This window comes from Bubalus bubalis, chromosome 1 (genome assembly GCF_019923935.1).
Source record: "Bubalus bubalis isolate 160015118507 breed Murrah chromosome 1, NDDB_SH_1, whole genome shotgun sequence".
In the NCBI taxonomy this organism is placed as follows: domain Eukaryota; kingdom Metazoa; phylum Chordata; class Mammalia; order Artiodactyla; family Bovidae; genus Bubalus; species Bubalus bubalis.
In genome coordinates, this window is record NC_059157.1 from 42,021,984 (window position 1) to 42,044,769 (window position 22,786).

Here is a 22,786-nt window from a genome sequence, read left to right on the forward strand (position 1 = left end):
GGACATATTCCACTTCATATTCCTGGTGAGTTGCACCAGCTTTGGCACACAGAAGGTCATAAATACATTTGAAAAACTGAGGCAAGATCATCTTCATCAATCTGAAGTGGAAAATTGTTTATATTTTTGGAAAATTTTTATGACGATACAGGCTTTGTGTATATCTTATATAATGCCTCACTATCACAATATGTGCCATATATCACATACATACCTTGTATAGAGATGAGTGTTTGTTGTGTGTATAGATTGTTATTCAGTCACTAAGTCATGTCCGACTCTGCAACCCCATGGACTGTAGCACACCAGGTTCCCTGGGCTTTACTATCTCCCGCAGTTTGCTCAAACTCACATCCAGTGAGTCAGTGATACCATCCAACCATCTCATCCTCTCACCCCCTTCTCCTCTGACCCCAATCTTTCCCACCATCAGGGTCTTTTCTAATGAGTCGGCTCTTCACATCAGGTGGCCAAAGTATCAGAGCTTCAGCTCCAGCAACAGTCCTTCCAATGAGTATTCAGGACTGATTTCCTTTAGGATGGACTGGTTGGATCTCTTTGCAGTCCAAGGGACTCTCAAGAGTCTTCTCCAACACCACAGTTCAAAAGCATCAATTCTTTGGCGCTCAGCCTTCTTCACAGTCCAACTCTCACATCCACGCACGACTACTGGGAAAACTATAGCTTTCACTATATGAACCTCTGTCTGCAAAATGATGTGTTTGCTTTTTAAGATGCTGTCTAGGCTCGTCATAGCTTTCCTTCCAAGGAGAAAGCATCTTTAAATTTCATGACTGCAGTCACTGTTAACAGTGACTTTGGAGCCCAAGAAAATGAAATTCATCACTGCTTCCCCTCTTCCCCCATCTATTTAATGGGACCAGATGCTATGGTCTTCATTTTTGAATGTTAAGTTTTAAGCCAACTTTTTCACTCTCCTCTTTAACCCTCATCAAGAGGCTCTTTAGTTCTTCTTTGCTTTCTACCATTAGAGTGCTATCATCTGCTTATCAAGGTTGCTGGTATTTCTTCTTGATTTCTCCTTGCTGATATTTCTCCAGCTTGTGGTTCATCCAGCCCAGCACTTTTCATGATGTACTCTGCATATAAGTTAAATAAGCAGTATGACAATATACAGCCTTGACATACTCCTTTCCGAATTCTGAACCAGTCCATTGTTTCATGTCCATGTATATATGGATAAGCTCAGCAAGTAGTCATCTTTCCCTGAATCTCATTGTTGCTGGGGTAGAAGTGCATTTTAAAACAAAAATTGAATCTTTTTAGGATGGGAAGATGTCCACAAGAAAGGACACTTGCGAGGTGACCAGGAGTGTCCAGTGCACAGTGTGTGTGGGTGTGTGAGTTTTCACAAATAGGAGTCTGTGGGTCCAAGAGAGTCAGTGCAGAGATGACCCAGCTGGGAGAGGTGTGAATGCAGGTGGGGGTGACTCTGAAGTCTGCATTTGTGATGACTAGTGGAGCCTGGTGGGCTGCCATCTATGAGATCACACAGAGTCAGACACTACTGAAGCGACTTAGCAGCAGCAGCAGCAGCAGCAGCAGCGGACCATAGGGTCTGCCCGAGAGGGAGAAAGCCTGGATTAGCCTCATGAGGCTCCAGCAGCCCAGGGCCTCCTTGCAGAGCCATGGGTGGAGGGAGGGAGTTTGCTGTGATGGCACTCGTGACCTGAAGGTGACAAGTGCAGATGCAACCAGCTGGAAAGAGCAGCCACAGACTGAACCCAAAGGCCGCATGTCCCTGTGAGAAAGGTAAGCAGATTTGCAGCAGCCAGACCATGGCCCAGCTGTGCGTTGGTCAATGTGGCCCAGATTCCAATGATTGCAAGAGTCAGGGCTGTGCCCTGGCCCCCTGTGATTAGGGAAAGCTCACCTCCTACCATCTTGTACCCTCGAGAGGTGAGTGCATCTCCCCAGCTGGTTACATAAGGGAACGTCATTATGTCAAGTGAGGGAAAAAGTTTCCTAAAAAAAGAGTAGACTCATTTAAAACCATTGAAATGGGCAAAGCTAAGACTCATCTGACCCTGAGATTAAGGGGAAAAACATTTTTTGTAGTCTTTTAATATATATTGCTAAAAATAACATCAAAGAGGAAATGGTGAGTGATCCAGAAATTCAATGTCGTGTTTTTTTTTTTCTTTTTTGTTTCACAGTCATAGAGTATTGCCTATGTGCATTTATTATAGGAATCTTTAAATAATGTGTTTTTTAATAATCAGCAAATCATATGGACATGCACCCATTCCTACAGCCAACTGCTAGCTGTTCTGAAAGTCTGGGTGACCAAGAGGCAAAGAGCATTGTTTTCTGTTGGCCCACCTGATGCCTGTCTTTGCAGGTGGTGTTAAAGAACCTGCCAGAATGTTGCATGGAGCCGGGGGTTATACTGAAGGTTTCATTCCCCAAGTGTCTGACTCCGGCCCAGACTAGTTTTCTGCAGCTGGGATGTTTGGTACAGAGGTGACCTCCTGTCGCCTGCGTATCAGATCCCCTATGCTGTGCAGGTTTCCAATGGGAGGAAGCACCCTTAGGGTGGGAGAGGAGAGCTCACCCCCAGGCTGCAGCCGCCCTCCCTGCTGGCCTCCTTCCTCGGTCACTGGGGTGAATGAGAGGACCACAGGACCTTCTGCTGATTCGCTGTCAGAGCCCTGTCTCTTGACTATCTTTCTCAATAGACAGCAAGAGCTGTCCGCCTGGGCCATTTTCCAGGCTTCAGTCTAAGTGATTCCCTGACATTTAGTCCTTAAGCTTTGGAGGACAGGCCCTTCTCTGCCTGACCTTTGGCTTAATTTGCTGAAGCCCTGCACACATTTATGACCTGCTCCTGCCTCCCTCCTGTCTGGGCTGGGCTTATCTGCCCCAACTCTAACAGGGTCCGTAGTCCACCTCCTCCTGCTCCCTTGACACAGATGAACATTCTCAGTGGCTTCAGTGAGGTGCCTGTTACTGCTCTGGGCCCCTTGGATGTCACAGACAGAACAAGAAGAAGATGCCAGAGCTGACTTATTTGGTGTTCATACTTGGCAGATCACAGTGCTGATGAGACATTGCTGTGTGTGAGAAGAAAGAATGGCCTTCTCTTAATGATCTTAACTTTTTATCATCTTAAATTGTGCTGCTATTTCAGGAGCTCACACAATGAACAAAAACAAAAGTATAGAAAAAATTTAAAAGGGGTTTATTTAGAGACTCCCAGGTGTGCAGAGCAGAGCAAGGATGAGGAAAATTAATATGGTGCCAGCCGCACCCTCAATGGGCTCACAGTTTATTCCAGGAAGCAGACATCCTCTTGGCCCCCAAAAGCATAAGACGGACACTTACAGTTTCCATAGAAGGCTATGGGGCACATATGAAAGGATATTGAATGCAGAACTGGTTAACTGTGCCTAAAGTAATAAGAGAAAGATTTATGGATAGAGTATCTTTTGTAAAAGCTTTGAAAACTGAGAAGAACTGAGACAAGCGAACATCATAGGGTGGAATCTTTGAGAGAGAGACAGAGAGAGAAAGAGAGAGAAAGAGAGAGAAAGAGATTGTTGTCCAGGAGAGACCTTTGTTTTAGGACTATGAATGCCATGAGAGTGGGAAAAAAAAAAAGAAGCCTAACAGAAAGCATCAATTTGATGAAAGGAAGTACTGTTTGATGGAGAAGTCTTCCTCTTTATAATAGGTGGTGAGCGTTCTTGTTTTGTTGTAGTTGCTTTTCCAGTAGGGTATATGTGTATGTGAGAAGCCTTTGGAATAACTATCTAGAAATATCTGTATCTAAATATGGGAGTATTACATGTGTATATATACATACCTTTGTAGCTGGCCTGTGTATATTTGTATGCATACACACACTTTGATGCTTTCGAACCGTTGTGCTGAAGAGGACTCTTGAGAGTCCCTTGGGCTGCAAGGAGATCCAACCAGTCCATCCTAAAGGAGATCAGTCCTGAATATTCATTGGAAGGACTGATGCTGAAGCTGAAGCCCCAGTCCTTTGGCCACCTGATGGGAAGAGCTGACTCACTGGAAGAAACAATGATGCTGGGAAAGATTGAGAGCAGGAGGACAAGGAGGCAACAGAGGATGAGATTGTCCTCTGGACGGCATCATCCAGATTGAAGGCTATCACTGACTCAGTGGACATGAGTTTCAGTAAACTCCAGCAGATGGTGAAGGACAGGGAAGCCTGGCATGCTACAGTCCATGGGGTTGCAAAGAGTCAGACATGACTTAGTGACTGAACAACAAAAATAAAAATGCACTTATAATACATAGCTCTTTTTTTCATTGTTATTACTATTCTTCCTAGATAAGGACTACATTTTACTTCCATTGTTACTTTCTTCAGTGCCCCAAATAAGGCAGCATTTGAAACTCAATATAAATGCATATACAAATGTGTGTGTGAGTGTGTGTTCATAAGACAGCAGGTTTAACTAGTAACGTGGTGAATAACACCCAGTTAGAAACATGGAATTTCAGGAACACTTCATTTGCTCAGATTACTCTAGTTAACTTTGACAAAACAGAGATAAAGGAAACATCACGCTCTGAATTATGTCAATTAAGCATTCACAAGAGCACAGTAATAACACAGCTTCCAGATGATTTTTTCCCCAACTTGACAAGCAGTCCATCTCTTGCAAGTAATAGGTGTATGAAATTCCTTAGTTTCCTTAGGAAGGCTTGGTAATTTTCATTCCGCGAGGATAGTATTCATGCTTTCTATCTTCTTAGTCATTGGCATTAAAGAGGTTTAACCACCAAGGAACACCCTGCAACTTGTGTGATGATCTTCTAAAGCATAAGAAAACTGGCTTAACGTCAGAAGAGTGCTCACACAGAGAACTCTGGGAAAAAAGACTTTAGCATTTCCAAATGCATTTCAGAAAATTATCTTGGCAAGTTGACTCTATAGCTTCCAAGTTACATAAGTAAACAAATGAGTCATAGACGCAGGGTGCAGTGTTTGAGAACAGTGTGCTTGCCCTTTTACCATGCGGATGGGGAAAGAGGAGCTGATGGAGGTTAAGTGGAAAAAGACGTGATGGATATATTATAAATAGAACCCCAGAATTTATGGTAAAGCTATTTTGGAGAAAATGGAACAGCCTGGACAGTTCTATTTTGGCTCAAAGACAGTCTTCGTAACTTTAAGGATCCCAGGAGCCCTTCGTTCATTTATTTCTATGTTGGCAGAAGTGAAACCTTGAAAGAAATGCATTTAACAATGGATTAAATTGCTTAATTTGGCCTTCTTGAATAGAGTTTTTAGAACTACCGATTCTTTTAGCCGTATCTGTAGGGACTGCTCAACGTCCTCAGTGTTGGGCTTCATGAGGTTTCTGACCTGGTTTGAGGTGCTGCAGAAATGGAACACATTTACCAGTTCCTGCAGAAACACCATTCCCTGGCTGATTGCACTGAGGTGTTCTTTCCCCCCACCACATCATCATCCTTTATAAGTCCAAACATCTTTGATCCACTTGATTTTACCAGGTCCTTTGTTTCTATAGGTTCGAAGTAAAGCTGTTAGTATATTGTAAGCTAATAGATAAAGACCTTTTAATGCAATCATTTCCTCTTTTCCCTGTAAAGTGGGTCTCTTGTATCTTATACTAACCATGTCAAGTCCACTATCAACCCATAATTTACGTCTCACTTCCCAAACTATTGATTTGTTAGAAAACCAATTCCAGCAGATTTAACAGAAATACAGCTAAGAATTGTAGGGGATTTGCAGGAGATCTCACCGCAACAAGGACAGATGTACAGTTGCTGATAATTACTGGCAGGGTTTAAGCAGCACTGGTTCTCGAAGGTTATTAACAGGCATAGAGGGACAACATGTCCTCCCCCATATCCTTCTTTCAGGACTGCTTCAGACTGAAAAGTAGGACACACACATTAAAAGGTTGTAGTGCTTTCCCATTACCACCATAACAAATTAACACAGACTTGATGCCTGAAACCAAGACAAATGTATTACCTTATGGTTCTGCAGGTTACAGGTCTTACACAGCTTTTGCTGGAATGAAATCAAAGTGTCAAGGGCTGTGTCCCTCCTGGAGGCTCTCGGGGAGGATGCACTTGCTTGCCTTTTCCATCCTCTAGGGGGTCACCCTCCTGCCTTGGTCCAGGACCCTTTCCTCATCAATGACTACCCGTGGAGTTCTCACACACCTGGCTCTGACCCAGTTTCTCAGACGCATCTCTCTCTTACTCACTCATTCTGTCTCCATCTTCCACATTTACAGATCTTTCCAATTACATTGGGCCACCACATCGCCCAGGGTAACCTGTAACACTATCACATCATCAAGGTACCCCTTTCCCATGTAAGGTAACAGTCCCAGGTTGTGGAGATTAACATGCAGGCACTTGGGACCTGTGACCACAAAGGTATTCAGTTTCAATTCTTTACTTCTAAAAATCCTCTGGTTGCCCAGGACCTTAGTAAATCTACAGCATCATCTGCTAGCTTGCGTATTAATCAACTTTCCTTAAATTAGCTTGTAATGAACGAATGACTGACTTTGTAATACAATCTTTGTGTTAAATGGCAGTTCCAAGCTGAGCCCCTGCCCTTGGGAAGGTAAGGGAACTACCAGCAATTACAAGGATAGGTCTTGTATGGAACCACCACCTGCCCCTACAGTCCCCTCCCCATAAAGAGGATGTATTTGTCAAATTCACACAGCTGAGTCATGAAATTCATGAACGTTAATTCACCCTGGAGTATGATTCACTTGCATGGTTTGGCTCCAACCACAGAGAGCAAATGACATAATTGTTACTAAATCCTCACCTTTGATTCTGCATAAAAGAAATCTGCACAAGATTTATGCATTTTTGAATGCATACACTGGTTTGATATATATCATGTAACTATCTTCCTGCTTTGTATTTTACAAACTGCCTCATACATAATAAATCAGGAATCCACAAACTATGGCCCATGGGTCAAATCTGGCCCATAAGCTAAGAATGATTGTTACATTGTTAAGTGGCTTAAAAAAATGACTAATATTTTCTTTGCAGAAAAATCACATGAAGCTTAAATGTTGTGTCTGTAAGTAAGGTGGTTGGGACACGGGGGCCCCTTTGGTCCTTTAAGGGCAGAGGTGAAAAGTTGCAACAGAGGCATTATGACTCATAAACCCTAAAATATTTCTGTCTGACCCTTTCTTGTTGAAGTTTGTCCATTAACTCAAAACTGACATTTCTATGGGTAAATATTTGCAAGATATGGAGGTGACAAGGGGATTTGTTTATGGCATTGTTAATGTTGACATGCAACTAACGGGTAATTCAACCTAACTTTTGAGATCAGAATTCCACTCAAAGAGAATCTAATTAAGAATAAGCAATATTTTTTAAGCAACAGCACACAAATGTGGATTTCAGTCACAAAAATTTCAATTAGTAGATGTAGGTGAGTGGGATGGATGTGGGTTTCTGAATCCGGAATTCACGTCTCTCCTAGGCATTGTCACTAATAGGCAAAGAGGTAGGTGACCTGTTTCAAATAAAATTTGTAATGTAGTCTGACCAGGGGGAAAAAAAAAAGTGAGGGAGGGAGCCTTCAAACAAAATATTCCAATGATTAAATGTCTCCTGGAATGGGTCATATCCAGCATCACTGGCCAGTACCACACAAATCCTAGCAAAGAGGCAGATCCGAGTAGGGAATTACCTCTTACAGGAGATTATTTCAAATAGCAACATAAACACTGTTGCAATTGGTTCCAGTCAAGGTTTGGCTTTTTCACTTTGAATGGATGCTGTGCGTTTGTAAGCCTGAGAGTTGAAATAGAGTACCCTGACATCAAAAAGCTCGCCTATATATTTCAATGGACACAGCTTTTCCTCAGGGTAGCAGAGCTAGCAGGGATATGCTGTACATAGCCATCCTGAAATTCTGGGAATAGAATATGGTTTCCAGCTCAACTGGGCAGCGATGGGCACTCCAGCCCCAAAAGGGCCCTGCCAGCTTCAGCTGTGAGGCAGTTTGTTCACCCCTGACATATCATCTGCATGAATAAGCATCACTTTGAAAACAGATTTGCAGCTGAGATGCAAAGTAACTATATGGTACATGCTGCTGCTGCGTCGCTTCAGTCATGTCTGACTCTGTGCGACCCCATAGACGGCAGCCCACCAGGCTCCCCCGTCCCTGGGATTCTCCAGGCAAGAACACTGGAGTGGGTTGCCATTTCCTTCTCCAGTGCAGGAAAGTGAAAAGTGAAAGTGAAGCCGCTCAGTTGTGTCCAACTCTTTTCGACCCCATGGACTGCAGCCCACCAGGCTCCTCCGTCCATGGGATTTTCCAGGCAAGAGTACTGGGGTGGGGTGCCATTGCCTTCTCCGATGTGGTGCATAACCCCATGCAAGTAACATCAAAATGCTTTGGGAACATTTACATGGTATCTGTACTGTCTCTTTAAAAACCTTGATATAGGTCTTTTCAAGTCCAGTTTACAGACTAGAAAACTGAGGTTCAGAAAGGATAACCCAAGGATACAGTGTCGCAGTCAGTGCAAGTGGAGGCAACACACAGCCATCCGTCCATCCGAAGCATTCAGTCCAGTGGTGGCCAGGCCACTGGCCAGAGTGAAACACGTCACATCATTTCTAACCATCAAGAGCTCCTCTGCCTGAAACGTCCTTTACTCCATAATGACACAAAGTTGTTAGCAGTTGGAAGTAAATTACTCTTTTTTTCTGACAGCCAGAGTCCACCTTGGAAGTGGACTGGCTATTTTAAACAGCTTAACCAGATATTGAGCGTGTCTCACTTTTGAAACATTTAATTTTGTTTAATATACTAATTGACACACACACATGAGGCATTTTGAATCTTTTTGACAGTTCTTGTCGCTAATCTCATAAACACCCCTCTTTTCCACTTCAGAAGGAAGGGCCCAGGTTGTGAATCTGCAGATGGACCCTGGTGACACTGGATGTTATGAGTTGTTTGAGTCGCTTCAGGTGAAACAGAATTGCCAAGTGATCCAATACTGAAGGGCAGAATTGTATCATTTACGTATTTCTAGTCCTTTGGTAATTCATTATGATCCCAGTCCTGATAAGAAGAAATAAGAGCTCAAAAGAATATCAGCTCACTTAGTCATCCTTAATGAAGAGGAATCAACACGTTCAATACTCGTGAAAGCCTTCATTCCATCAAGGATGAAGGTGGCATTTGTCTGCAGGCAAAGGTGGAATTACCTGCAGCACTTCAAGGTGGAACACAGTTAACAAATATGTCTGTTTTAGGCAACTCAGCATGTAGACGGTTGGCGCTCACTTGTGAAGGCGGGTTTGAGATGGGGCATTTGTGAGGCTGGATTACAGGGAGCTGTTTTCATTCTCTCTTACAGGCTGACCGGCATGAACCTACCTTCTCCTGTCATCAGTAGCAAGAACTGGTTGCGGCTCCATTTCACATCTGACAGTAACCACCGACGGAAAGGATTTAACGCTCAGTTTCAAGGTAAGAAGGCTTCATCTTATATGACAAAAAATAGCAGAAGATACTCTGGTCCTCTGGCAAGCCTGACATTTTAGGACTCTTGCTGAAGATGAAACAAGAGTTATTTGAATGAATATAGCTTCTATCTCTCATATGAACTGTTAACTTTGGAACAGTTAGCAACTTCTTAGTAAAGTTTTACTGCGATGACAGTATGCTGTATATTTTATTGTTTTGCTGGAATTATTGCAAAGTTTTAACCAGTAAGTCAAGGAACATGTAATAGCACTCATTTCAATCACTATGCACCCACCCAGTAAATAACAGTTTCTGATTATTTTCTTTATTTGCTTACTAAGAGGGATGTAGCATACGGGTTGCATGAAAGTGCATAAATGCATCATCTTATCACTTTTAGTCCTAAGATGTATTCACACTCCACAAATGCAACTACCTAATGATTAGTGATTTACACACAGCTGCCCTGTGTTGTGCTTAATTGTTTAGTTGTGTCTGACTCTTTGTGACCCCTGTTCCATCGTAGCCCGCCAGGCTCCTCTGTCCATGGGGATTCTCCAGGCAAGAATACTGGAGTGGGTTGCTGTGCCCTCCTCCGGGGGATCTTCCCCACCCAGGGATCGAACCCAAGTCTCCTGCATTACAGGCAGATTCTTTACTGTCTGAACCACCACGGAAGCCCAAGACTACTGTAGTGGGTAGCCTGTTCCTTCTGCAGGGGATCTTTCCAAACCAAGAATTGAAACGGGGTCTCCCGCATTGCAGGTGGATTCTTTACCAGCTGAGCTACCAAGGAACCAGTGAAAAGTGAAAGTGAAGTCGCTCAGTCGTGTCCAACTCTTAGCGACCCCATGGACTGTAGCCCACGAGGCTCCTCCATCCATGGGATTTTCTAGGCAAGAGTACTGGAGTGGGGTGCCATTGCCTTCTCCACCAAGAAACCCCAAGGGACTGCAAAACAAAAACACCAGATGGTTTGTAATTGGGTGAAACAGAGAGCTTGCCATCAATAGTATATTGGGTTGACTTTGAATCTTCTTCTAATTCTAGATACAAAAAAATATCTCACCTGGATAGCATTTTATCAATTCCTACATGTTTCCAATAGTCAATAATTGTTATCAATACTCTGAAAAAGGCAATAGAAACTATTTCACATGCATCTGAAAATAAAGCAAACTAGCATGGCTCTGTCACAAAGCTAGACGCTTTCTCAAGCAAACTTCTCCAGCTTTCCCCAAACTGAGGTCAATTCAATGAAGGCAGACTTCCCTGAACACTTGGCACGTGCAAGCTGGGAGCCTAAAATGAGGAAATGACAACAACCCCCATGCTCCAGAAACTTGCAAATCACAAAGACAGTGTGCAAACAACTCTGTCTATGAAGGATAGAACATAAAGTCATAGATGCCAGCCACTGAGGGAGGTTTTAGTCATGTTCCAGCCAGTGAGGCTGAATGCCACCTATCTGAAACACGTTTATTTTCTTTTTATAAATTTTATCGAAGTAGAGTTGATTCACAATGTTGTGTTCGTTTTGAAACACATTTTGAAATCCATAATGCCCTTACTGTGTCCTTTCGGGCAAGAAGTAAAAAAGAAAAAACTAAGAGTGATTTTCAGGGTTTTAAATACAGATGATGCTGAGGAGGGTGCCTGTGGTAGGTTTTACCTGCCACTGGTCCACAGGCACATGGACCCTCACAGCACATGCAGGACTTGGAGGCCAGGGACAATTTTGTTTCACCTAAATGCATTTTATCTCTAAGGAGCATTGTCCGTCTGTCAGTTTCTTCTGATGCTCCCAGAAAGTTCTTAGACTGCAAATATACTGCCTTGAACTTGAGGAGAGTCACACCAGTTTGTTCTCACTAATCCCAGGACCCAGGCAAGGCTGATGTTTTTCTTCTCAGACCTGCCTTTATGTGCCTTGATCTTTCAAGGCCATGTATTCCAACTGCAGCTCTAGGAGAAGAGGCCTGGAAAGCACAGACCAATGGGAGCTGGGGTCTCATGGGGATAAAATGGGGGGAGCTGAGGAATATCCCACTCAGTCTTGGAGGAAATCCTCAGTTTTCTCCATATAATTTCCCATCAACAGATACATCTGTCTCTGATTTCAGACCCTCGTAGAGCACTATTTAGAATCACAATTGACTGATCAGTTGGTGCATTATAGAGTTATTGCTAAACTGATGATCAATCTTCTCCAAAAGTCCTACTTAGTTGATGTGTATAGAAATACAGAAACATTTCCAGGTGTCATCCTCTCAACCTGATCATTGAATCTGGCACCTGGACCAGTGACTGAAAGATGAAAAATAGAATATAAAGTTTGAAGATGCTTCAAATTGGTAGATACAAGAAGCAATTGCAATGTTGCAACACCGCATATCAGCCACTGGTTTTGTATGTATATCATGTATAACATGTTCATATATATTTGCATTTATATAAAAGAAGAAATATCAATAACCTCAGATATGCAGATGATACCACCTTTATGGCAGAAAGTGAAGAGGAACTAAAAAGCCTCTTGATGAAAGTCAAAGTGGAGAGTGAAAAAGTTGGCTTAAACTCAACACTCAGAAAACGAAGATCATGGCATCTGGTCCCATCACTTCATGGGAAATAGATGGAGAAACAGTGGAAACAGTGTCAGACTTTATTTTTTGGGGCTCCAAAATCACTGCAGATGGTGACTGCAGCCATGAAATTAAAAGACGCTTACTCCTTGGAAGGAAATTTATGACCAACCTAGATAGCATATTCAAAACCAGAGATATTACTTTGCCGACAAAGGTCCGTCTAGTCAAGACTATGGTTTTTCCAGTGGTCATGTATGGATGTGAGAGTTGGACTGCAAAGAAAGCTGAGTGCCAAAGAATTGATGCTTTTGAACTGTGGCATTGGAGAAGACTCTTGAGAGTCCCTTGGACTGCAAGGAGATCTGACCAGTCCATTCTGAAGGAGGTCAGCCTTGGGATTTCTTTGGAAGGAATGATGTTAAAGCTGAAACTCCAGTACTTTGGCCACCTCATGCGAAGAGTTGACTCATTGGAAAAGACTCTGATGCTGGGAGGGATTGAGGGCAGGAGAAGAAGGGGACGACAGAGGATGAGATGGCTGGATGGCATCACCGACTCTATGGACATGAGTTTGAGTGAACTCCGGGAGTTGGTGATGGACAGGGAGGCCTGGCGTGCTGCAATTCATGGGGTTGCAAAGAGTCGGACATGACTGAGCGACTGAACAGAACTGAACTGAACTGAAAAGTTATGATTAGTAAAATTAGTATGTAACCATCCAGGCTCCTCTGCCCATGAGATTCTCCAAGCAAGGATACTGGAGTGGGTTGCCATGCCCTCCTCTAGAGGATCTTCCCGACCCAAGGATCAAATGCACATCTGTTATGTCTCCTGTATTGGCAGACAGGTTCTTTACCACTAGTGCCACGTGGGAAGCCCATATTAAAATATATTTGTATATATATATAAAAGTGATGATTAGAAAAATTTGCGCTTAAAACCAAAGAGATGAAAAGATGTGAGACTACAAGGAGGGGTAAACGTGGTTCAGCAGTGATGTGTAAGAAAACCTCTTCAGGCTGACACTGATGCTCAAGTCCAGGACTTAAAGGGTGGGAGGGGCTGCCCTTTCCTCATTGGCTGCGGGCCTTATATCACAGGAAAGGTCATGACATCATGACTAAGGCCGGATCTCAGCTGACCGTCCATGGACAGTCAGATTCAGCACTGGATGTCATCCTTTTGAAAGCAAAGGTTACAGAACAGAGAGGACCATGAAGATAGTAAGAAATGTTCCAAAACAGGAACTGAGGACGCTGAGAAGGAGCATGGTCAACGCCAGGCAGGAAGGCATCATGTGTGGTTTTCTGGCTTCTGGGGGCAGAACTGTCACCCGTGAACAAAAGCCACAGGTGGACCTTCCTGCCAACCCCAGAACAAGCCCGCGGGCAGCAGAAGGCAGGACGCAGAGCACCGGCCTGGGCGGGCCTTGGGCAGCCCATGGCTGCCCTGCTGACATCCCCGCTGGACACAGGGCTGCCTGGATGTTGCAGGGAGGCCTCAGTATTTTCACTCTGAGGACAGATACTTCCTGTCTTAGAGGAAGGTATACTGTTCTTGTAAATGTTCTTTTTTCTTTTCTACCTAGATTGAACATCAGGAAGCCCCAATTTATATTGTACTATATTTCAACTAAACAAATTCAAGGGGAAAAAAAAAAAAAAAAACGCTGTTGTTATTAACTCCACACTTGCTAAGAAGAAAACAAAGTAGAAGAGCAATCTAGAAAACCAGCAAGAACAATAATAATAGTGAAAACAGTCTAGTGAAAACTAGTTTAATATCTATGGAAATATTCTCTCAAAGAATCTGAATCTTGGGGTATTTGGTGGAGAAGGGGAACATTAGAAAACACATTTCTGTGCTTATTGCTTTCAACATTATTGTAGTCACATTTATCATTTGCAGTCACTCTTATGACTATAAAGTTTCCACCAGTGTTACTCAGAGTGAATGAGACAGCAGATGGTGTGAGATTCCTGTGAAAACTGTTTGTGTTCCTAAGCTGTCAACGCGGCCCCCTGCTGGCGTCTCTGCCATTGAATCTGCCCCTCTGATGGTAGGATGAAGCCTGCAGAGATTTTTACAACTTCTAAAAACAAAGAATCCATTCCTTTTAACTTGGGGCCTTTCTTGGTCAGATAAACAGCCGTCCACCAGCGTAGCATGGTCTTTCTCGTCGTCCTTTATGTTTCTACTTTTCATCCTGATGTCCTTCTTTCTCTGAACCTTGCACTTCATTCTTTGGCTTTTCTCTCTTCGATCATGCCATCAAGTTATGCCAGAAGTAGAAGTAAGGTTGATTGACAGGTAAAACAGCTCTGTAGTTGCTAAATATATTCACCTTTAAAATAGCATTAGGAGCAAAAAAAATGTGTCAAATGCAATAAGAGCCACTTGATAGATTTGCAATATCATGTGTCTCTTATGGGCCCTCACAGAATGACAGATTTATGTAGGACATGTTATTCTTTAAATCAACTGAAAATTGAGCCCATTCTTTATATGTTGCCTCCATCATTAATTATAATTAAATAATTGCCTTCTTAGCACAATCCATCATGTAGACATTTCTGATGTCTAAAAGATGAATTTTTTTAAAGATATATTAACCTTGAACCATAAGTACCTCTCCAGTATGAAGTAGCTATATATGTGTCAAGCTCCAGTTTTACATACGTTTATCTGACTATTTGTAAAAATACAGTTTTCACAAAATGAAATTCCCATTGATTTCTGTAATTGATCAATCATGTGGAAAGTATTTTAATAAAGTTCCAGTTTATATAGAGAATACTCTATCTTTTAAATCAAGGGAAAACCTGACTGGATTTAAATTTTGCATTGACACAAATAATTGGCATTCTTTTTATTTTATTTCATTCTATACAACTCTTGGTTTTTCCTTTTTATTAAAAATGAAGAACTTTGTATAAAATGAAGACTTTTCTGTTGTTAAACACATGTTTTGGGGCTTCCCTGGTGGCTCGGTGGTAAAGAATCTGCCTGCGAATGCAGAAGATGTGGGTTTGATCCCTCACTGGGGAAGATCCCGCATGCTTTGGAGCAACAAAGTCCGTGTGCCACAAATACTGAGCCTGTGTTCAAGAGCCCGAGAGCCGTGACTACTGAGCCCCTGTGCCCTAGAGTGCGTGATCCATAGCAAGAGAAGCCACCGCAATGAGAAACCCACACCCCACAACTGGAGAGCGGCCCTCACCCACCCACAACTAGAGAAAAGCCTGTTCATCAGCAACAATGACACAGCCAAAAATAAATAAAACATGTTTTGGAAAACTGGAAGCTTCACCTTTTGAGATCAATTCAAATTCAGGTAGAAATCACGCATTCTCCCTTCATTGTGCAGGGCTCCCCTTTGCTATAACCTGAAATACAGTCCCAGAGGCTCTGCCTCCGAGGTCAAGGACCTGGATCCTGAGGCCCTTTGTATCTGTGTCTCTGTCTAGGACAGTAAACAGTAAGGACCATAAACTAGAACTTGGAAGGGGCTCAGTTGTCATATGTATTGAAGAAATGAAGGAAACCAAGAGCTCTTCCTCTTCCCAGGGTTTCTGAACCACTGGTCTGCAGAACCAGTGAGGAACCCCTAGGTGGTGCTCTGGCTCATTTCTGTGGCCTTGGGCACCGTGCACCCTTCCACTGAGGGGCCCTTCCAAGTTTCCTGGTTTTCTTTCAATCAAAATAAACTAGTGGAATCTCATCTTATAACCCCTAAGTAATTCTTGCTGTTTAGTCGCTAACTCATGTCCAGTTCTTTGCAATCCCATGGACTGCAGCCCCCCAGGCTCCTCTGTCCATGGGATTCTCCAGGCAGGAATACAGGAGTGGGTTGTCATTTCCTTCTCCAGGGGATCTTCCCAACCCAGGGATCAAATCTGGGTCTCGTGCATTGGTAGGCAGATTGTGTACCAATGAGCCACCAGGGAAAGCCATGCAATTCTTAAAACTTCAAAAAGGAAAAAAGAGTTTTTAATAAATATAAATTCACTAAAATCAGAAACGCATGCCACTTTCCTTAAATATATACTTTAACTTCTCTCAGAACCAGAGATTCCCGCAACTCTAGGACTTTCAATAATTCACAGAAGATGCCCATCTCTGTGTTTCCAGCTGCTGACTCTTGTCCTCTCCTTTTTCATTAAGTACTTTTTATTAGCCAATATCCTTTCTGCCTTGTGTATCTCACTATCTTAGTCTACAAAATGAGAATAATAAAATCTGCCTCCCCAGATCATCGTGGGTAGCAAATAAAATGAAAAGAAGGTGCGGTGAGTGCTTTGTAAGCAGCACTGAGATGTCAGAGCATGCGTCACCCATCAGTAATCTTCCTCGAGCTTAATGTCTTCCTCACCAAGTTAACTAAAACAAGCAGTTTGTTCTTCAGCATTTTAAGGGATATTTTAAAACTTGTAGAATGGACCGACTGCTGGCTTACATTGTTGGCAGTAATTTGGACAAGCACAGACCCTCTGGACAGCTGTTTCAAGGTAAAATTGGACCCCTGTCTTCTCTAGACCCAGAAATTCCACTCTGGGTACATGCCCACCAGAAATGAGCACAGGTGTGCAAAAGGACAGAGAACATGCACTGGAGATTCACCCATGATTGTCAGACACTGCAGTAAACCTAAATGTCCAGCCACAGTAGAGCATATGAAGAAAGGGCGTATTCATCCAGCAGAACACGAAATAAAAATGAAAAAGGACAAACTACTTCTATAAGTAACAATATGAGGAATCTCACAGACATACTGTGGAGTGAACGGACCCAGATGCAGACACATGCACCCTGACATCTGGGGATCTGCAAAATCATGGTTTACATTGGTTGTTATTGATGTTCAGTCACTCTGTCATGTCTGACTCTTTGTGACCACGTGGACTGCAGCATCCCAGGCTTCCCTGTCCTGTGCTCTGTCCTGGATTTGCTCAAAATCATGTCCATTGAGTCAGTGATGCCATCCAATCCAACCATGTTATCCTCTGTTGCCCCCTTCTCCTCCTGCCTTCAATCTTTCCCAGCATCAGGGTCTTTTCTAATGAGCCTGTTCTTCATATCAGGTGGCCAAAGTATGGGAGCTTCAGCTTCAGCATCAGTCCTTCCAATGAATATTCAGGGTTGATTTCCTTTAGGATTGACTGGTTGGATCTCCTTGCAATCCATGGGACTTATTGCTAAAGAAGACCACCATGCTTTTTGCATGTTTACATTTCAGTTTAAAAAGTGTTTTTTTAAAGGGTCAGAACAATCCCCGTCCTCCAAAATGTGAATTTCTATAGAATTTTCTTACAAATAGGTGCAGACAAAAATACCTAGAGGTCCCCCCACTCAATGTAATGATGCTGTCAAAGGTCAACATTAGGAAGGGGGTCCCACCGCACAGCAGGGAAGGGGACAGTAAGCGGTGGCCACATCACACAGCCTGTGAATACCTGGCAGCACCAGGCGATCAGCAGGACCCTCTGTGTTCTCTGTTCATTGTCATCCTTTCAACTCTATTTCCTCCATATCTTGCTGCACTGCTTCCTTTGTTGCCAATCAGAACACCTTTCCTGGGGGCGCAGCGATTTATTTTTGTGAAAGGGAAATCCCAACGAAAAGAGTGTCACTATAAGACAACTATGAGCAAGTGACAGCTTTATCCATTTTCACCTCTGCTGATGTCGGAGGGAGCAGAAGGGCTGTTGGAGACAGTTTCCCAGAGGAAGGACCACCTAGGTGTGTCCAGGGCATCCAGGAAGGAGGAGGGGAGGGATCTGGGCAAAGGAGCATCGAATGCAGAGGGGTGTTTGGGCTTCTACAAACACAGCCCATCAGTCCTGGGGTCAGAGGGGAGACAGGGAAAGAGAGGGAGGCGAGGGATGCAGGGGAAAGGGAGGATTTATGCTACCCTTAAAAACTGTAACTGGAGGTAAACGGAGGATCTCCAGAGCGTTTGAGATCTATTGCCAAGGCTGCAGGGTGGTACCCTTTGATAGCTCTTGGTGGCTGGGGGCGGACAGCCTGGGGCATCTCAGGAAGAAGGGTTGCTGGGGGGACACTCTGAGACACTGAGCACAGGAAGGGGGACCGACCCTGAGTCATGGTGTTTAACAAAGAGGAAAAAATGTGGCTGAGATAAAGACATAAGATGCCCTTATCCTAAGGCTCAGCCATGGGCTTCCTGGATGGCTCAGCTGGTAAAGAACTGGTGTGCCAGTGCAGGTGACGCAGGGAACATGAGTACAGTCTCTGGGTCAGGAAGGTCCCCTGCAGGAGGATGGCAGCCCACTCCGGTATTCCTGCCTGGAGAATCCCATGGGCACAGGAGCCTGGTGGGCTACAGTCCATGGGTCGCAAAGAGTCAGACCCAAGCACGTGTACCAGCCAAGGCTCAGCCACCACCACATTTAAAGCATCAATATATTTGACAGAGACCGTGTCCATCAGAGGGGAATGTGTGTGTGTGCGTGCACGTGCAATGGTGATCATGGTAGATGCAAGTAGTGGCAGCCTGTGCTCTTCAGAGCCCAGTGAACCAGAGCTGGACAAGAGACACAGAATGGATTCCAGGCTCAGTAAGCAGTGGCCTGGCTGTGACCCGCTTCCTCCAGGGAACGCATGCGGGAGGGAGCTTGTGTTAATTAGCACATCATCAGATACTTGTGGAGAGCCCACTGTGTGCCCACAATGCTTCCATCTGTGCTGGGAAAGCCCCATTTCTCACGGAGCTGGCCTCCTGGGGAGGGAGACAGAAATCCATCAAACAAGTTGAGTGCATGCTGGTGGGGAAACATTAGGGTCTCGGTCAAGAAAGGCCCTTCAGAGGGAACGGTGTCCGAGCTGAGACCCCAGTGGCTTATGACGGTTAGGAAAAGAGCTACGTGGGCAGTGAACAAGTCAAGTGTCAGTACTCTGCAGGAGGAGCAACCGAGGAAGAACACAGGATGCTGCAGGGCGATAACTGCAGAGAGAGGTCAGGGGACAGTCCCGTGGGGCCCTGTGGGGTCTGCAGGGGCCTGTCAGGCTTATTTGATTTATAAGGCAAGGCTCTGGAGTGTCTGGAAAATGAGGAGGCGGGTGTGAGATCTGAGCCCATCATTTGAGCTTGCCTATAGAGAAAGGCCCTCTGTGAACCGTTATCCTGTCCGCTCCAAGGGCGATGGGGAGTCTTCTACACGAATAGATGGCCCTGACTTCTCTCTCATCTGGGTTTCTGGGCCCCAGTCCTGAGATATGGGTCATATCACAGCGCTGGCAAATTGTGCTTTCTTGTCTGCAGGGTGGAGGGCGCGGCTGAGCTCAGGTGATGGGTTGGGGCAGCACACCTGGGGTTACCTGTCTGCAGGGCTCTTGGCCCAGGTGACATACCCCTCACCTGCTTCCGCCGGCCCAAATTCCAGCCCCACTGTGTAGCATCGTGTGGGCTGACAGTACATGGTGTATTGGCCCCACCCACTTAACCTTTGTAAAAAAGGGGAAGCGGGTGTGATTGTGTGAGTGTGTGCCAGGACATTCACAGACCACCAGATAAAAACCCATCGTGAACAGGACGGGACAAAGACAATGTACCTAGATTCAGGAGTGTTACTGCTTCGACTAGACAGCAGGCACAGGTTCTTACTAATGTTGAAAAAGAGAACATATTTTTTAAGGAAAGTGCATGGTTTTACTCATTAGAGATGTTAAATTAATAGACAGAAGGCTCACCTGGAGACAGCCTAATGGAATAAATGAACTTTTGAGTCAGTTCCTGACTTTTGATTTAAGTCTGTGCATCTTCATGTATTGATCAATTTAAAACTTTTATTTGAAATATTCATGCACAGTAAATCATAGCCATTCCACATAAAAGCACTTAAACTAAAGCCGCCTTTTCCCTAAACTCCTAAGTGTGGTTCCCATTGGGCAATTGGGAACTGGCAGCATTATTCAGTAAATCACGGCTGTTTAGAATACATTAATACGTGAGCACAGGTAGATGTTAGGTTCTTATGCTTGGTGAGTATAAAAGCTTCGGGTGGTTATTACTCCCCCGGTAAACTGTCTTTCCACAATTTTTATTTACATGCCATTAGATGGAAATTATTCTGGCTTTTGGTTTATCAGCTCCTAACTGTGCTCTCTTCACGCTTTTGCTAAGCTGGCAGTTTAATCAGTCCAATCTGGAGGCTGTGTTTATAGACTTTTTTTTTTTTGCTAAATGTGCATGTCCATTTCTCATAAGGGACTCAATGCTTTGGAAGTTAAGGCATCATGGTGTACTTGGCCCATGTCAGGGGGCTGCCAGTATTTCCACTGAGAAACCCTTGCAGTCATCACCGTGTGGAGTTTCTTCACTGCCCCCTCCCTGATGCTGATATGGCAGGGAGGTGCTGGAGTTACGGCTTACCTGAGTGCTCAGAGCTGTGTGGAAGCCAGGAAGCTTGAAAAGGCATAAGCCACGGTCTTGTTCTCTTAATCACCAGTCAGATGACTCGTATTGTACACTGACGCTTCTGCTTGATGTAGCACAGATTTTAGGATGAGCCCAGGGAGGTTATCCCAGAGGCTGCCCTGTTTTAGCTAGAGCTTCATGCCCCTCATGAAAGGGTGGTACTGTCGCTTCTGAGGATAAACACAAGACTCAACTCTTGTGTTGAGATCCAGCTCAGATCCACATGTGGGTTCAAAATGGGTTTTGAAGCAACATGGAGCAAAAGCTTATTTCTGGGCACCTGTGGAATCTGGTTTCCTCAAATTGCATCAGCATGTTTTGAGTTGCATGAAGAACACCTATACTCTCCTAATGGTGTTTCTTTCTGCTTTATTGAGGCATAATTGAGTAATAAACTTGTACATATTCAAAGTGTGCAACATGACAATTTGATATACATAAAGGATATAGGATTCTCACTATCGAGTTACTAAACACATGCATCACTTTACATATTTACCTTTTATTTTTGGTGAGAACATGTGAATTCTCTTCTCATTGGAAATTTCACTTATACAACGCAGCATCACCACCTGTTGTCACCATGGTGCACATTAGGCCCACAGACCTTGGTCATCTAATTACTGAAAGCTTGTTCCTTTCACCAGCCTCTACCTGTTTCCCCCAGCTCCTACCCCTGGCTACCACTTGTCTATTTTCTAACTGACTCAAGTTCAAGACTTTAACCAAGTCAAAATTAGAGGTTTACTTCTAGAAATGGTTATAAAGACCAGTGTCTCTTGCTTTCCTTAACCCAGATATTATCTGCACCAGCTACAAAACTGTGACACCTGAGAGCTTTTAAAAAGCACTCTGAGATTATGATTTGTTGATTTAAGATGAGGACCAACATTGGTATTTTTTTAAGGCTTTCCAGATTATTCTCATGTGGAGCCAGAGTTAACAAAATGATGGAAACTATCTGTAAGTGCTCTGATATTTAATTTTACAATTTATACCACCAGTAATCTTCACTGCTTTAAAATTAAAAGTGGTGACTCAGTTCAGTTCAGTCGCTTAGTCGTGTCCGACTCTTTGTGACCCCATGAACTGCAGCCCACCAGGCCTCTCTGTCCATCAGCAACTCCCAGAGTCCACCTAAACCCATGTCCATTGTGTCGGTGATGCCATCCAACCATCTCATCCTCTGTATCCCCAGTAGCATATTGGGCACCTACCAACCTTGGGTGTTCATCTTTAAGTGTGCTATCTTTTTGCCTTTTCATATAGTTCATGGGGTTCTCAAGGCAAAAATACTGAAGTGGTTTGCCATTCCCTTCTCCAGTGGACCACATTCTGTCAAAAATGGTGACTATTGCTTAATATTTTGAAATTCAAAATTTAATTCCTTTTTGGATCTTCTACATTTAAAAAATTATATATTAGAAATTACCTTGGAGTGTATCAGAATGAATATACAAAAAACAAATCTACTGTGATAGTAACAAAGAAGTGAGATAGTCATTTATCTCTTATTTTATTTAATAGTTTATAGAATTGTAAGGCACAGAACATGCTATGTATTTATAAATATATTTAATTGATACCTTTTATAGGGAATTCAATCTAGTCTTATAAACTAATATCATCATTATTTTAATATTTAGTCTTTAAAATGATTTAAAACAGAATATATTTGTTAATTCAACTTTCAATATAAAGCTATGGAATTTGGCCTTTTGCTCAAAGAATTTTTGAGAATATTCTTTTCTTTGTTTGAAGTAATTTATCTTTTCTGTTCAGAGTAATTTTTAGGCAATTCCAAACACTGAGACCAAAGTTTCTACAATGTGTTACATTGCTTAATGCCAGTGTTAACTTTAGACCTGTATTGATTGCTATTGGTATTAAATGATAGCACTGATTTAAAATTTAACTAGAACAAAATTCTTCTGTCATATGTTGATTTCCATTTCATTGTATTAACCTGAGATTTATTGAACACCTACTATTAGCAAGACATTGAAACATATAATATGAGATTGCAGTAAAGAGCATACATCTCCTGCCTGAAGTACTTTTTGGAACAACAGGAAAGACCAGGCTTCCTTACTTCTGCTGTTGTGATTCTCATGTATTTTTTTAATCTGTGTTTTTTGGGGATTATTACCTCTGATCTTGGAATTGGACAGGATGGGCTCAAATTTAAAACATTAATATCAACTTTACCAATTTATTTGTTGAAGGGAAAGATAATTATTAATTTTAACACCA

The 22,786-nt window shown here is 43.2% G+C and overlaps 1 protein-coding gene across 3 annotated transcripts in view; it reads left to right on the forward strand.

The window, feature by feature from the left end:
• CSMD1 (CUB and Sushi multiple domains 1) overlaps nt 1-22,786 on the forward strand; it is a 2,066,326-nt gene that overhangs the window by 1,294,832 nt on the left and 748,708 nt on the right. For all 3 annotated transcript variants that reach the window (XM_025272930.3, XM_044938991.2, XM_044938996.2), the window contains one exon: nt 9,399-9,511. In XM_025272930.3, the coding sequence (XP_025128715.3) occupies nt 9,399-9,511 (113 nt within the window). The remainder of the gene's footprint in view (nt 1-9,398; nt 9,512-22,786) is intronic.